General features: G+C 38.6%; 1 protein-coding gene across 3 annotated transcripts; it reads left to right on the top strand.

The window, feature by feature from the left end:
* Positions 1 to 4,389: 4,389 nt before the first annotated feature.
* Positions 4,390 to 14,777, top strand: LOC140142616 (uncharacterized). Of its 3 annotated transcripts, XM_072164619.1 has the most exons (5): positions 4,391 to 4,737; positions 8,906 to 9,096; positions 9,799 to 12,333; positions 13,376 to 13,566; positions 14,480 to 14,777. In XM_072164619.1, the coding sequence occupies exons 3-5, from the start codon at positions 12,066 to 12,068 to the stop codon at positions 14,705 to 14,707; spliced, it is 687 nt and encodes a 228-aa protein (XP_072020720.1). In that variant the 5' UTR covers positions 4,391 to 4,737; positions 8,906 to 9,096; positions 9,799 to 12,065; the 3' UTR covers positions 14,708 to 14,777. The 3 variants fall into 3 exon arrangements, with proteins under 3 accessions (XP_072020721.1, XP_072020720.1, XP_072020719.1); XM_072164620.1 differs by lacking the exons at positions 8,906 to 9,096; positions 9,799 to 12,333 and having other exon boundaries at positions 4,390 to 4,737; positions 14,480 to 14,722; XM_072164618.1 differs by lacking the exons at positions 13,376 to 13,566; positions 14,480 to 14,777 and having other exon boundaries at positions 4,417 to 4,737; positions 9,799 to 11,075.
* Positions 14,778 to 17,568: the final 2,791 nt, after the last annotated feature.

A 17,568-nucleotide genomic window follows, 5' to 3' on the forward strand; every position in this document is an offset into this window, starting at 1 on the left:
TTTTATGTCTTTTAAAAGCATTGTTTAAAATTCTATGGCAAGTTATCAAGATTGGATATTTTTATAGGCTATATTTTATATTTAACAGTCTTCAAAGTAAACTTTATAAATCTAATGATATGTACTTAAAGTGTATGTAGCTGGGATGTAAAGCCGGCAATCAATTGAAAATTTTGACCTTTCATATTGAAGAAATAAATTTTTTTCTTAAAGACTTTCATTTTTTTGGTGTTTTGGGGAAAATAATTTATCTCCATACAATATTTTCATATCAGTACAGGGCGCTTTTAGGTGATTTTTGAGTTAGCATCTAGTTTTCCTACATTAGTGGAACCAATGTTTTTTGGCATTTTCGGCCATTTTTAATTTATGTAAATCAGGTGTGACAAAATGCCTCACTGTTATAAATACTATTATTAATGTGTTCCTTTACCTTACAAATAGGGTATATGCACCAGAAATAAGCCTCTGCCGGTGTTAGATACCGCCTATTATAGTCAAAAGTGGTTCAAAATGGCTGAAGGACTAATTTGACAAGTTTCCGACTAACTAAAATAATTATTAGTCATACAATATGTAATTTTTTATTCAAGAAAATAATGCTGAAATTATGTATTTATAATGCTAAAAGAACAGTAATACTATTTCACATTAATTTGCATCATTTCAACAACTTTTCATGACTTATAATACTAGTATTCAATTTGTAAAGAATAAGAAATTGCTTGACTAATGACGATTCTATGACTTATCGTGATTTATCGTGATTTAATTATCCATTTACGTGCATCATTTACTAATTGAATGACTAATTAAAATAATCGACAATCAAATATTTGAGTGCAAACAGCACTTGGTCATGCTCCCCTTCGACCCACTGCACACCGACATCGCCCGGTTAATAATTACATTATACAACCAGAGACACTGAAATGAATATACACGGGATCGATACACGTAAATGTGCTATACACGATTGATATTCAGACGATAAATCTTTGGATACCGGGGTGGAAAATGATCCCGTAAATGATTCGTATAAAGAAACCAGATCTGGTTCCTTGCACTTGAACGTATATGTTCAACGGATATTATCGTCGTTAGCTAGCGTCTTGAGAAACTAGCGTGCGTCTTGAGCTGAAAAAGTGACCAAAATTCAAGATTTTAAATAGCGCAGCGTAGACCCTCGTGGAGGTAGTCTCGGACCAGACTGTATGTGGCTATCACGAACATACAGGATCGACGAGTGTCAGACCGACTGACACAAACTAGCTGTACGGTGGGAGACTATCGTAGAGGCAGTCTATAAGCAGATGACAATGGCGAATGTATGCTCGCTGACCGTACAGAGGTCAGTCACAGGCTAATGTCATTAGCCTTAGTCGGATGTCCTTCAGCCCACTATGCATTTAAAAACTATTAAACAGGTGGGAACACAATGGCCATGCGTGGCTGTGAATTCAACCTACCATGGCATTTTCTGCCATGAAGATATCAGGGCGATGACACTATGCACCGTAAAGCCTAATATTCTTCGAAAATGCCATGTTACTTGCCAAGTATGACGGTACGTTTTCCAAGTTCTGGATAATATTACAGCCATCATCCATAAATGGTGCACTACGGTACACAGTGTCATCGCCCCGATATCTTCATGGCAAAAATCGCCATGGTAGGTTGAATCCACCGCCACACATAGCCATTTTATATCGACCTGTTTAATACGCATCATGGGCCGAATGACTGACTAAGGCTACTGACAATAGCCCCGATTAGCCCGGTTACTGTCCTCGCTGTGTGTTAGTCGAGCATGGTACACCATAGGTCATATGGTTTTAGACTACCTTCACAATTGGCCTATACACTGCGCTATATAATTCGGCACATATATATCAAAATTATTGTCAGTTTTTGACTCAAGACGCAAGCTAGTATCTCAAAGCGCAAACTAACGACTATCATATCTGTTAAAAATATATATATTCAAGTGCAAGGAACCACATCTGGTTTCTTTATACGAAATCATTTACGGGAGATATTCATCATTTTCAAACCCGGTATCCAAAGATTTATCGTCTGAATATCAATCGTGCATAGCACATCCACGTGTATCGATCCCGTGTATTCATTTCAGTGTCCCTTGCTGTATATAGAGCTGTATAGTGTAATTATTAACCGGGCGATGTCGGTGTGCGGTAATCATGGTAATCCAGACCTTGGAAAACGTGCATTGCCTGCGCACTTACCGCATATCAATAATTTCAACAAAGTAGCGTTTCTTTGAAAAACAAATCACTGATACCTGATGGGACATTTAACAGTTTGCTATTTCCGGTTTGTGCCCAACTCGTATAGTGGGTGTTCTCCCGTGTCTCCGGGTCTGTACACTCTCGTTGAACGAGCAAAGTTCGCCAAACTAGCGACGGCTTTATTTGGCAACCTTAAATAACATAATGAAGGGGTCGAATATGAATTATTTATTTCATTTTTATTTAACCTGGTCATAACCGATCGATAGCTTGCCTCACTTTCGCAAAACCCCGCGGTCGGAAACCAGTGGACTTTGTGAAGGTTTGCGTTGCTGTAAATAATTAAATAGAACATCTGTACATTTAGTGTCACTTTTTTATGGTTCAGTAATGCCCAGTCATAGTCAGCCCAGGCTTGCATGCAGTCGTATGACGACTACTGCACCTTTCTGGACGTGATTTACCCTTAGAATTCAAATAAATATTTTCTTAGCATGAAAGTTCATCTGTATTGGTAATCCATATATAGAAAGATTTAACTCTTGATCACAATACAAAATATTTACCTCCGAAATTTTCAGCTGTTGATACTACAGCTTTCTTCAGCGGACTGACCCGATCGAGCACACTTGAACTTTTGTGACGAAATGATCGGGTCATAGACCTTTGGCAACTTGTAGCGCCCTCCTGCATTTCTCCTCTAACCACCCTTTAGAACATAAATTTGGGGTAATCCAGACCTTGTTTCACCGTGCGGAGTCTGTGATCACTAAACCCCAAGCTGTGGTAGAAGAAAAACAGCACATAACGCAAGCTCTCACTAAGTGCGGCTACCCCGAATGGGCGTTCAACAAAATCAACAAACCCAAGAGCGCGAAATCCAACCATAACAGGGACAGTACTGTTACATCTAAAGGACAGGTGGTGTTACCTTACATCAAAGGAATTTCGGAAGCACTTCGCAGAAACTTCCAGAAAGTTGGTATAAGAGTGACATTTAAACCTACAAGAACATTGCGCCAATTTTTAGTGGCGCCAAAGGACAAAACCGAGAAAAAGGACGTCACTGGTCCGGTGTATATGATTCCTTGCCAGGGGCAGACCACAAGAGGAACCTGCCAAGAATCATACATCGGGGAGACGGAACGTTCTCTTAAAACCAGATTTTTAGAACACAGACGTCCATGCACCACTTCGTCCGAGGTTTCCAACCACATCCATATTGAGTCACCGGGCCACCACGTTGACTTGGACCAAGTCCGAATTTTGGATAGGGAGCCCCGCTGGTTCGAGAGGGGAGTTAAGGAAGCCATACACATCAGGGCCAACCAACCATCTCTGAACAAGGACGGAGGGCGCTACAAGTTGCCAAAGGTCTATGACCCGATCATTACGTCACACCATGGAATAATTGATGTCACACTTCAAGTGTGCTCGATCGGGTCAGTCCGCTGAAGAAAGCTGTAGTCACAGCTGAAAAAAAACAGGTAAATATTTTGTATTGTGATCCGAGTTAAATCTTTCTATAAATATTTTCTTAAACAAATAAGGATGGCCTTAAAGAGATAACATTGAGCTGGTATATAATCACTTATTCCTCGTGTGTAATAGTCAGATCATTGCTTTTTACTAGACCCTATTGGCTATTAGATATTTCATTTCTTTTACTATAAATTTTTTTTAAAACATACAATTAGGTTTAATTAAGCACCAATATTGTTAATAAGCTATTTATGTGGTGTTTAAGGTTATGTAAAATAGTTGTTTGTTGGTTCAACTTATCCTTAAATCCGACACGAGGACAGTTCCATGGACCTGGGAATTCAGGACAAGGTTCAAGTAGCACTGTGAACAAAATATTATTCTATTTTCAACTTCGGCTATTCTATTAAAATCAGCACCCTGTTATGTCAAAATGTCTATCAAAATTATTTCGGATTTCGGTCTTTCTAAGAGTCTAGGTTTTTTTTAATACAATGATTGGCAATAATATTAAGATAATACTCAATCAAAAGAAATCGGAATCCCAGACTAAATTTAGGGAGAGTACCGTAGCGTTTATGCTTCATTTCCCCTGAAAGGGGAGGGTTAACTACAAATGGAACAGCCCATTGTTCATTACACATCATGTGACTTTGAACATAGACTATAGAAGGAAGTAGGGTCTATGCTTTGAACAACAAATTCTGTTATTATTGTTATAGACCCCGATCAGTCAACATGGCGATGATTGTGCTCTTTTTGGCCCTATTGGGTCTTACCAGTGGCTTGAATATCAACATCGAAAGGCAATGCGACAAAATCAACCCCAAAGTCGATCTGTCCGATACCTTTAGCGAGAATATCGCCCATGCTATTCACTCTATGACAGTGCAAGGATTGCGACTGTTTAATCCCAAAGTGACGGAGAAGAATAGTGTACCAACCGTGAACCATAATGTGTCTGCACCAGACTTGGTGGTTCCTTATGCACCTGATGATCCTATAGGTAAGTAGGTATATTATTATTCAAGTGGGTAGGTCTGCTCTTGCAAGAGTAACATTTTAGGTTTTAAAAGATAAAATATTTAACACTGTTTAATCCACAGTTTTTTGGAAAATCTAAATATTTTCGGAAACGTAACAAAAAAGTTTGTAGAAAATAGTTTTTATTATTTTTTAAAAAGTAGATATTAATATCTAGGGCCCGTTTTTTTTTTTGTTTTTTTTTTTGACCAACATTTTTACCCAAATTTGAAAGTAAAGTATAAAAAGCTTATACAGGCCATTTGTGATGTACAATTCGTATACTATATATTTAAAATATTGTGGTTCAAAATGAAGGCTATAATTTAACAATTGTAAGGACTCGACACGAATGACCCAACTTGACTCAACATTTACGGACTCTTGACTCTACTCGAGTCTCAACGACTCAACTCTACTCGAGTCTCAATGACTCGACTCTACTCGAGTCTCAATGACTCTCGACTCGACGTCAATGACTTGACTCGACTCTACTCGAGTCTCAATGACTCTCGACTCGACGTCAATGACTTGACTCGATTTGGGACTCGAGCCCTAGATAAATCGACTTGACTCGAGTTCGGTGTAGTTCAAGTCTGGTGCTCTTCATATTCAGCAAAATGAATGTCATGAAAGTTTGAAAGTGATAAATATCATTTATATTAATGTATCCAGTCTTCGAATTAATTTTTTACTCTGGGGCGTACCTTTGCGCCCCATTTTGAAAGTTGTGGTGCAATTTCATCTGACGCAAAGCAATTTTGAACACATAAGGTCAGTACAATGTGATATCACAATTTTGCACCAACCTTTTAAAGTTGTTTCGCAGCAGGCAACTTATGGGGTGCAAATTACACTACGATTCGCTACTTGCACGGTTCCGCCATTATGCACTATGTGCGGGAGAGCCTCGAACTGGCAGCATACATGAAAGGAAGAATTATGTAACCTTACACAGAACGTTATGACTAGTTCAATTCCCATTCATGTATGCTGCCAGTTCGAGGCTCTCCCGCACATAGTGCATAATGGCGGAACCGTGCAAGTAGCGAATAGGACCTATTTCGAACGCTGTATGTATTCAGCTTCTGAACGAATTTGTTATAGGCAAATTGATACTAAAAAAGTAGTCTACATCATGGTTTTTATTCCGGCTCTTTGCGATTATTTCGCGATCGAATGTTCGGTTGGTATAAGGCCATGTAAAACAATAAAAATCGTTCTACCTCCCAACCTTTCTGGAATGTGAGGTGCAAGGTGTTTTACGCTGTTGATTTATTTGTTTGTTTTTGTTTTGTTTGTTCGTTCGTTTGTCTTTGCTAAATTGGCCGTTTTCATGTACAATTGACATTGCTAACCGTTTTACAAAGAGTGTGAATTTCAAACAGGATTACCTGAATGGCTGACTCCATTTTGAAAGTTACACTCCCTGTGTGCATGGTGTGGGCGATTAAGCTCATGTCTTCCATATGGGATGTATGGATTTCAACTGGAAGAGCCCAATGTTCATGAGTATCACGCGACTAAAACAACTATAGGCCTATTTGCATGTTAAAGGTATCCTACTTCCAGGGTATTACATATTATGCATGTTATGACGCCGTTCCTGGGCACCGTTCTGAATCTATTGTTATTAACCACCTTAATGGTAAACGAGGTCGAAGCAGCCAAAAAATAATAATTTTCATTATCTAAATAAATATATTATTGAAAAATAATATTTTGATGTTTTGCAAAAGTTCATTCTACAATCATATACTTTGAAACCTTCTTTGATTTATTGTTGTTAATGAGTTATGTACGTTTTACAAAAGTGATGTTGTTTCAACCCTCTTGCATGTCTTTACAACATAACTTCAGAACCACAGGACCTACACAAATATATCTGTGATATTTGAATTCTTTTACAAACTCGCTATGAAATGTGACGTGTCATGTCAAAAGGAGACACTTTTGGGCAGGATCGTTAATGGAGAAATAGCCAAAAACCTGCCCGGGTGTAATTTTTTCACAATTTGGGTTTCTTGCGAATTTGTGATGTTATTAATGTTTAAAATATTGTCTGATAGTTTCAGACCGGAATATATCTGGCATCTTGGTATTTTTTTAGACTTTTTTCAAGGTAATTCCTACTCTCAACATTGTCAATAATATTTTAAATGGCCGATATCTCTTTTTCCAATTTTATGATGCCACAACTTACGAACTCAATATCTTCGCTTAAGAATGCCCGATTTTATTGGGGAAAACGGCGTTATGGAGCAAAACATCTCTATATTTAAAATATGTAAAAACCTCAAAATTGATAACCTGCCCAAAAGTGTCTCCTTTTGACATGACACGTCACAAATGATCAATGCAATTTTTGCCCAAACTCACTATACGGTATACCATTCGCAAGATGCTGTGAACTTTTCCTCTAATACCTATGGTTTCAATTAGTTGCTAACCTTCATGTGATGACATTCAATGCACTGGTTCTTTTGTCTAGTCCATGGCTAACTGGAGTGTGTTTATGGTATTTACATTTCGATACGATATCTGGCGGTATCAATAGACAATATCATCGTGATTTTATGTATCTATCGGATAGACTTTGCACTTAAACTTTTAGCAAGTCACCACAATAATGGTAGCATTTCATCTTTATATAAACTGACCTTTTATATTAGGACTAGTCGTGACAGAGTAAGCCAATAGACATTAATTAACCCTAACCCAACCAAGTCTCACTAAAGCTCACTATTAAAACCACTGTGCGTGCAAGTCATTATACCCAGGAAATCGCTGCCCGGGGCAGCGTAACCTCTGTGGCTACAGGTCGGTGATCTTCTGCGTAGCATGCGAGGGGTCCGAGCTTCGAATCCCGGGGTACCAAGTGAATTCTTTGTTCACGTTCTCTCCTTTTTCGTTTTTTCTTTTCCTGCCGATAGCAAAAAAAAAAAAAGGGTTCTAATACTAGGGTTAAATTACCATATGCGGAGACTCGAAGTCACTAGTCCGAGATTAAGTTTAATTCATTAAGTCGGAGCCTTCAGACAATATATTTGTCCATGTTTTTATTTCCATTGCCCTAAACCATACCAACCGTCGTGGTATATAGTGATCATCATTTTATACCAGCCATCGTTTTATTGAAACCCAAATGCCAACTTCACTTCACTGAGTTCACTCACACCAATTCCATGCCAGTATTCCAATGCGTTTTTTATTTCAGATACGAGAGCCAAATATATATTTGAAAACCCTGTAGAAAAATGTGTGAAGAAGAAAAGGGTCCACGAAATCTAAACGAAACCCGGGGGCACTCCAACTTTGGAGGTGACGCGTATGTAGGGCTGTTAAGACCCCTTTTCAGCATCGCTGTCACCCAAAGACCCCATATTTTTTACGAACACATGCTCTGTCACCCGAAGACCCTTATTTTTCCATTTCATCTGTCACCCAAAGACCCTTGTATAAGTTCAATTTGAACAGCAACTTTCATTTATCACTGATTTTGTTACTTATTTTGAAAAAACAATGAAATTTGAAGCCATTTAGGACTAGAAATTCGATTTTCGAGGTTTTTGCGGCGCTGTTTCGGTTCTCACCCAAAGATTCCATTTTAAAAAAAATGTCATGTTCTCACCCAATGACCCCATATTTTTTACATTTTGCTCTCACCTAATGCCAAAAATCATGCTCTCACCCAATGACCCCATATTTTTTACATTTTGCTCTCACCGAATGCCCCTTAGTGCGAAAGTGCCAGCCCTACACCTATATCCATTTCATATTGAAGTGCCCTCCCCCCCGGGGAACGAAACATCAAATTTCACTGGTACCAAAATCTCCATTTTTATGGAGAGAAACTGGAGTTGAGGCTGTTGGTGGGACCATGCACCTTAATCAATAAAAAGAAAGAACAATTTTCATGAATCCTCCTTACAATAGCTTACAATGTCAATGTTGCCCCTCGCCCCGTCAAAACAAAAAGGTCACGGAAAATGCCATTGTTTTGGACACACAAAATTTAGACAATTTTTTTTTCTTCAGATTTTGACCCGCGCATCAAATTCACTATGCCTCGGAAAAATCATTCCGCCGTCGCTGAACTTTCTACCTCACGACCCCAATACTTATGTCGTGCTTTATTTGAATCATTTCAGGTCATGACTTCAATACCGATGTGATGAATACGATCGACCATATCCTGAGTCACATCGGGTTGTCAGACGATGGACTAGGACCATATTGGTCACCTATAGAGAGGGTAGCACATAATTTCCATATGTGGGATCTGTGGTACAGAGTTCATGAGGAGTTTGAAAGTACTGTTAGAGACAATCCGCCTAAACAGGTAGGTTTGTTTTAAATGATCTTCCTGCAGGATCTCGATGAAAGGGTTATGGCTCGCACTATCCCGGATCTACGCCAAGCTGCATGGCACACTTTAGGCCAATTTCTACAAACTTTTGCGTCTTTCAGGAAATACCATTTCGTAAGATTTGCGTCTTGACAATCCTTTTGAGGGTACAATATTTGCTCTATCGTTTTGGGTAACAGGAAAGTGCTAACTGATTCCAGTCTCTAAAACCATTAAGGCATATGTGCATGAACACCCAGCAACAACAATCATACAGGGCCAAACAGCCCGCCAAACAGTGATGTTTTCCTACCAAGTAGTCCCCTTAAAAGGGCAGAGCGTCTGACTAACTTTTGGCATTTGTGTGTCTTGGCCAAGGTCCCCTATGGGCCGGATGCGTTTCCCCCATGCGTTTTTCTCAATGTTAGTGGCACTGACAACAACAACGTCAACCACTATGAAGGATATGTTGCAATGTTTGGGAGAAAATTAACATGTTGAAGCTGCATGTGCATATTAAAAAGGAAAATTATAAGAAACACAATAATTAAGAATGCCCAAATACTTAAAACGACAATTATGCTCAGTGCCGTAGTGCACATTGACGACAGTCAACAAACAGCCATGAAAGTAACAGGACAATTTCTATTCTTAAAATTGTTTTTCCCATTTTCTTGTATCTTTCATATTTTTAAGGACGTGTGTGACTGTTTGATGGACACCGACCATAACGGAATCCGCGCAGCCGTCCAGTGGGTCGCTGAGCACTATAAATCGGGCACTCCAATCACCCTGTTGAATCGCCCCATTCCTAAGTTGACGGATGCCGCCACCTGGCAGGTCTGGAAGGATCGTCTTCTTCACTATTATGACAACAACGCAGCACATGACGCAGCACTCTACCTCTACTGTGCAACAAAGGACTTCTAAATAGTACACATGACACAGCACTCTATACTACATCTAACTTTCCAGGATCTGTGGTGCAACAAAGGACTTCTAAATTTAAACACCTTCTAAAATGCACGATTGAATGTATACTTCAACCCCTACCGATTGATTGGTACCCGTAAACAACTGGGGATAGAGGGTCAATGTATGCGGGTATGTTCCTACCTCATTTCAGAACATATCCCAACTCTCTATCCTATACCTAAAACCCAGTATGCCTTAAGCCTAAAATATAGAATACTGACAGAATTTGTCACCATTTTCCCCGGGCCATTTTCATGTGGAAATAACCTAAACTACCATGAACACCGACACAATCCTGTATAATTTCATTAAAGAGTGTCTCTTCCCGGCGTAAAAACAACATAAAAATCCAACACATTACTTACCAATCAATCACTTACAGTATAGCAACTGATGTACATTTTTAAAGAGTAAAAAATCACTCTTATGTAAGTCATTAAAATGTTAAATGAAAATATTAGAAAAACAAGTATCCATAAGAGAGAAGGGAGGAATAGAGTGATTTTTACTCATGTAATTTAGATCAAAAGTTTATCATTAAAGCCGGGCATTTAAGCTGTCGCTTAAGATATTAAACTGACATTCAAATTAGAATACAATAGTACATAATAATTATTTCATCTCATAAAATAAAATAAAAGCACAACTATGAAAACACGAGCTTCAGTTTGCAAAACAACTTAATGTTCGACACAAATAAATCAAAACAGTGCAAACAAAATATACCATGTTGCTATGACGGCTTTTGTAAGTTCATTAGAATTATTGTAGTATTCTATTTATTTACCCACTATCGAATGTATATAGTTTTATTCGATTCTGTGTTACATAAAACAAATCTCAATAATTGTACTTTTCCACTGAAGATAGATTTTCGTTATCCTATACCTTTTGCTAATTCTTGGCGATAACTGTTGGTGACTACTGAACTTAATTTTACTACTTACTTAACATACCTTAAGTAGCTATAATAAAGAAAGTATTTGCTATCTACTGAACATGCTGAAGTTAACTTTTACTATCTACTGTAGATAACTTTTGCTATCTACTGAAGATAACTTTTGTCCTCTACTGATTATAACTTGCTATATACTGGAGATAACTTTAAATAAATATTAAAGACCGCTTTGCTATCCGATACAAGGACAGTTCATGGCCCCGAAAATTCCAAAGAGTGGTGCGATATTGTCATTTTTGACGTCGCCATTGGCGTAGCACATAATCATGAAATCTTCACAAACAATTCTAAATGCGTTTCTAAAGAATGTTATTGAAACACCCTAATCTATGCACTTCAAAATAATTTTGACAATTTTATTAAAGAAATAATTAAAAGAAATAATATTACTCATTGTGAGCAACTTGTCTCAGCACATCCCTATTCCATCTGTCTATTGTGAAGGGGCGTTCTGAGTCTTGTGTAGTTTCACCAGCCTCGTACGTCACGTGACGCATGTCCTGTACCGCGTGCAAATTCAAGCTATATATCTAATTTCAAAATATATGCTCGCCAAATAAAATAGTGTTCTATTGTATCCAGGGATGTTATTCTATTTTAAAATGAGCATCCTCTTGGATTTCCGATCAAGTTATCCCGTCTGGTCTTTCTAAGAGAGACCAGGATGTTTGTAAAGAAAGAATTGCCGATATTACGATAGACCTTAAAAAAATCCAAATGAAATTTCGCGTTTCGGAAGAGTAGAGTATAATTATTATTTGAATTAACTCCAAGAAGGAGGGAGGGTTGACTACTAATACAATGGAAATTTATCACGTATCACCGGTGCCCTAACCTGAGGGAAGGTAACCAGGTTATGCATTGTTTAAGTATACACAATTTCATGACTGCATGTGGAATCGACTATCTGGCTTAAACAATCATCCAAGCCTGGGGAAAGGTAACATGCAGGTTTTGTATTGTTTTATACACAAAAAAGATTTTGAACACAAAATTCAGTTATTATTGTTATATACCACGACCAGTCAACATGGCGATGATTGTGCTCTTTTTGGCCCTATTGGGTCTTACCAGTGGCTTGAATATCAACATCGAAAGGCGATGCGATAAAATCAACCCCAAAGTCGATCTGTCCGATACCTTTAGCGAGAATATCGCCCATACTATTCACTCTATGACAGTGCAAGGATTGCGACTGTTTAATCCCAAAGTGACGGAGAAGAACAGTGTACCAACCGTGAACCATAATGTGTCTGCACCAGACTTGGTGGTTCCTTATGCACCTGATGAGCCCATAGGTAAGTACGTCGAATAGTTGGGCAACTGGGTCTAATCGGGGGTCTAATGTCCACACTTTAAATCTGACAATCTGTTTGATCTTGTGCAATTTTGTTTTCATGCAGTTGTCTAACCTATACCTGCTTTGGCAGAAAGAATCATTTCATTTAGATAGTTTTTGAAACCAAAGTCGCCCTGTATTTTTAAAATGTTGTTGAAAAAAATATTTCAAACATTTGTGCAAAGTATTTTGTCAATACTTACATAACATGTTTGAATGTTTTGCAGCAAGTTTTTAATGATGTTTTTGAATGTTTATTAAAACGTTTTATACCCTTTATACAACCCGACTTTTAATATTTTCTATAAAACGTTTCGTGTTTGCTAGTAATTTGATGGGAAAGACCCTTATAGAAAACTGGGTGTGAAGAAAGAGTGCCCACTTTACACACGTAAATATGTGTTTACCAATGATTCCAAACCAGTGGACGATGGTACCAGAAATATCTTGTCGGGGGATCAATGGGGGCATGGGGGAAGTGAAATTCGAGGGGGGGGGGGGTCAATGACTGGGGGAATTCCTGGCACTGCTCTCCATTATGATGGTGAAAAGGTGGGGATTTTGGCCCGAAATTATGCTCCAGGAGCAGATGCTCCAAGAGCAGCTGCTCCAGGGGCATGTTCCTGTGGCATAAATAATCTGGAGTGTACATTCAAAACATGCTCTAGGAGCATGTTTTGAATGTACACTGCTCCAGGAGCATGCTGGACTTAGAATATTGCTCCAGATTATTCATGCTCCAGGAGCATATGCTCCTGGAGCAGCTGATCCTGGAGCATAATTTAGGGCCAAAATCGCACAGAAGCGATCGGCCCATTCTACAGCTTGACAAACCAAAGATTTATTTTCCCTGGGAGCAGTTTAAAAGTACGGTTAAAGACAAACAACAAATATTTCACATTAATTTGCCCGCGGCCCCAAAAGAAAAAATCCTGTGCTGTCACCGAGCTCCCTACCTCACGTCCCTATATTTATACCGTGCTTTATGTTCATCATTTAAGGTCATGACTTCAATACCGATGCGATGAACATGATCGACCATATCCTGAGTCACATCGGGAAGGAAAACAATGCGTTGGGAGCATACTGGTCGCCAATTGGGAGAGTGGCACATAACTTCCATATGTGGGATCTGTGGTACAGAGTCCAGGAAGAGTTTGAAAGTACGGTTAGAGACAACCCGCCTAAGCAGGTAGGTGTGATAAAACAACAATATGCGTGTATCATCCAGTGACGTAGCCAGAATTTGGGTGTGAGGGGGCAAAGCAAAATGTTCGTCCCCATTTAGGGGGAAAGGCCGATTTTCGTCACCACTTGGAGGCGGGAAAACTAAAGCCAGATTTTTCGACCCCATCGATTTTTGCTCCCATATTTGGTCATTTTAAGGATATTTTGCTCTTTGCTCTCCTCATTTTGTTCCCGAATATTTTCTAGGGGGTACTCTGCTCCCCCTACACCCCTGCTACGCCACTCTGGTATCATCAGTAAATATAACATCACCAGATAAGTCCATTTCTCGTCGGTTCCTGTGTATATCTTTAAGATCTGTAGGGCAGAGTTTTTGGAGAAGGGCGGGTAGTGAGAAGATTTAGCCAAGTTCCTACCCCGCATAATTAAAACTTTAAAATCCACATGAAAATGGCCGAAACCCACCGGTAAACCCCCATTTACTCAGACATGTGTGGGTGCCTCTCCTCATGCACATGACACATGTCGCCTTATAATGGCTGTTCCATTTAGATTCCACACTACCTCTGTGGAAGATTTAGCTAAAGACTTAGTATTCTACAGTGGGAGTATGAGTTTCAAATAGAATTGACAATTAGGTAACTTGCATTTGAAATACTCACTCCACAGTTGTGGAATATAAAGCCATAATGCCGGGCGTATATTGTGCCACAAAATGATTAACTCTGGTACGTCAATTACATTTGAAAAACATACTCCCCCTGTGGAATTTGTTTCCAAAATCATCCACAGGGGTAGTGTGGATTAAACGGGATAACGCTGACAAATACAAGGTGAAAATATGATGTTGACGACGACAATTAAGCAACACCTAGAAAGAAAGTTTTATTTTTCATTTTCGTTACCATTTCTTTTAGGATGTGTGTGACTGCTTGATGGACACCGACCATAACGGAATCCGCGCCGCCGTCCAGTGGGTCGCTAAGCACTATAAATCGGGTAGTCCTGTCGCCATTCCCAAGCTGACGGATGCCGCTTCCTGGCAGGTCTGGAAAGATCGCGTGTTGAACTATTTTCATGAGTTTGATAAGAACGCAGCACATGACGCAGCAATCTACCTCTACTGTGCAACAAAGGACTTCTAAATAAGTCTTACTGTTGAATGTATACTTCAATCGCTACTAAATGCGAGATGAAACTGTCAATCAATATCATAGGGCTTATACCTTAAATGTATAACTATTTGGCATAGGTCATGTAGGTCTGGACCATGGATTTTCCATGGAACCAATCACGTGCCCATACGGATCAACCTAGGTAAAAAAAAACCTGCCAAATTGTCAAATAAAATAAGTAATATTTTCGCCATATTCCGTGGTTTCACTATTAAATTTGCCGAAAGTGCAGACACCTTCCTGCGTATACCATTAGGTGGGTCTTTGAAAAAGTATATTGGTCAGCGATCAATCGCTTACCAGTAGCAACTGAGGTATAATCAACTTTGAAGAATCAAAATCACTAGTAGCTAAAATCCAGTAGGAGGAAAAATCGATTTTTTTTAAGTAGGTCTTATGGCTACACGGAGTGTGTTTTACTCATTGGGAAAAGTAAACACACACAATTTCAAAGTTTAGAAATTGAATTAAAGTTTATCATTACAGCTACCACTAGTACGAGGGGCATTCAAAAACTTCTAACTCCATCGTCATATATCTGTTATCTTAAGGACCATGAAGTTAAAATTGCTCATGATCATACTCTGAAATCTTGGCTATAAATTAAAAGTTATTTGATTAAAATGTGATTTTTGGTTGTTAAGATGTGTTGGTTAAGGCTAAATACACGATCTATTGTTGGTCGAAGCAGCCAAAGAAACAAAGCTTTTGTTATCTACTAAACAAATTGGCTACGTATTTAAGAAAGCTTTGCCATCTACTGAAGATAGCATTGGCTACCTTTTAAGGAAAGCTTTTATTATTTACTGAAGATAACATTGGCTACGTGTTTAAGAAAGCTTTGTTATCTACTGAAGATAGCATTGGCTACCTTTTTAAGAAAGCTTTTATTATCTACTGAAGATAGCACTGGCTACGTACTTAAGAAAGCTTTGCTATCTACTGAAGATAGCATTGACTACCTTTTTATTATTTACTGAAGATAGCATTGGCTACGTATTTAAGAAAGCTTTGCTATCTACTGAAGATAGCATTGGCTACCTTTTTAAGAAAGCTTTTATTATCTACTGAAGATAGCACTGGCTACGTACTTAAGAAAGCTTTGCTATCTACTGAATATAGCATTGACTACATTTTTATTATCTACTGAAGATAGCATTGGCTACGTATTTAAGAAAGCTTTGCTATCTACTGAAGATAGCATTGGCTATATTTTTATTATCTACTGAAGATAGCACTGGCTACGTATCTAAGAAAGCTTTGCTATCTACTGAAGATAGCATTGGCTACCTTTTTATTATCTACTGAAGATAGCATTGGCTACGTATTCAAGAAAGCTTTGTTATCTACTGACGATAGCATTGGCTACCTTTTTAAGAAAGCTTTGTTATCTACTGAAGATAGCATTGGCTACAGAAAGCTTTGTTATCTACTGAAGATAGCATTGGCTATAGAAAGCTTTGTTATCTACTGAAGATAGCATTGGCTATAGAAAGCTTTGTTATCTACTGAAGATAGCATCGGCTACCTATTACAGAAAGCTTTGTTATCTACTGAAGATAGCATTGGCTACCTATTACAGAAAGCTTTGCTATCTACTGAAGATAGCATTGACTACCTTTACAGAAAGCTTTTGCTATATCTACTGAAGATAGCATTGGCTACCTATTAAAGAAAGCTTTTGCTATATCTACTGAAGATAGGGCTACATGTTAAAGAAAATCGCTATCTCGCGTTATAAAATAACGAACGCGGCGCAAGAAGGATATCACGTGATTATACAACAACAAAGACAAGAGCAAGAGGGCGTGATATCTATGTCACTCCATCAACGGCAGGAAAGTATTCTTTTAATTTAAGACAGAGACGAGTGAAAATCACTACTTAAAGAGTGAAACCCACGCCTAAAAGGTTGAAACCCACTCCTAAAATAGTGAAACCCACTCCTAAAACAGTGAAACCCACTCCTAAAATAATGAAAACCACTCCTAAAAGAGTGAACACCACTCCTAAGAGTGAAACCTACTCCTAAAAGAGTGAAACCAACTCCTAAAAGAGTGAAACCAAATTCAAACAGAGTGAACCCCACTCCTAAAAGAATGAACCCCACTCCTAAAAGAGTGAAACCCACTCCTAAAAGTAAAATCCACTCATAAAAGAGTGAAACCCAGTCCTAAAAGAGTGAAACCAACTCCTAAAAGAGTAAACCCCACTCCTAAAAGAGCGAACCCCACTCTTAATAGAGTGAAACCCACTCCTTAAAGAGTGAACCCCACTCCTAAAAGAGTGGAAGAGTGGAAATCACTCTTGCAAGGAAATAAGGGACAATATAACTCGGTACGCATGCTGCATGTACGGGACATTACTCGAAAAATACCAAAAACAGAACACCTCGTATAAAGTCGTACTTGAAAATTTGGTTGCTGAAAGAAAGTGAAAATATTAAAATATTGAACACATTATGTGCAAAGGTGTTTTAATTTCCTTGCAACCGGTACAAGCGCAGTGAAATGCAATCCAACTTCACCCCATGCACTCCGGGGTATTATAACTGCAGCCTGGGTGATGGGAATGCATGGAAGTAGGCCTATACAGCCACATTGATACCCTTAAAAAACCCGCTTTTGCTGTTTTGCTGTCACACCAGAACCCTAAGATGTCTCCAGGTGTAGTAATACTTTTTTGATATTTTAACACGACCCCCCCCCCCCCACACACACAAATAAGAAAGTAATAAATATTTCAGTTAGTCAAACAAAAACAAAAGAACACAAACACTAACAATCATAAAAAATACTGAAAATAATGACTATACAATACTGACACCAGGT

This window comes from Amphiura filiformis, chromosome 20 (assembly GCF_039555335.1).
Source record: "Amphiura filiformis chromosome 20, Afil_fr2py, whole genome shotgun sequence".
Classification (NCBI taxonomy): domain Eukaryota; kingdom Metazoa; phylum Echinodermata; class Ophiuroidea; order Amphilepidida; family Amphiuridae; genus Amphiura; species Amphiura filiformis.

What these genes read in the sequence shown, in the direction of transcription:
- LOC140142616 (XM_072164618.1), top strand. Translation starts at nt 4,470, where the DNA reads ATGGCGATGATTGTGCTCTTTTTGGCCCTATTGGGTCTTACCAGTGGC. An exon ending in TGCACCTGATGATCCTATAG is followed by an intron (nt 4,738 to 8,905) that starts GTAAGTAGGTAT and finishes GAATCATTTCAG; the next exon opens with GTCATGACTTCAATACCGAT. An exon ending in GAGACAATCCGCCTAAACAG is followed by an intron (nt 9,097 to 9,798) that starts GTAGGTTTGTTT and finishes CATATTTTTAAG; the next exon opens with GACGTGTGTGACTGTTTGAT.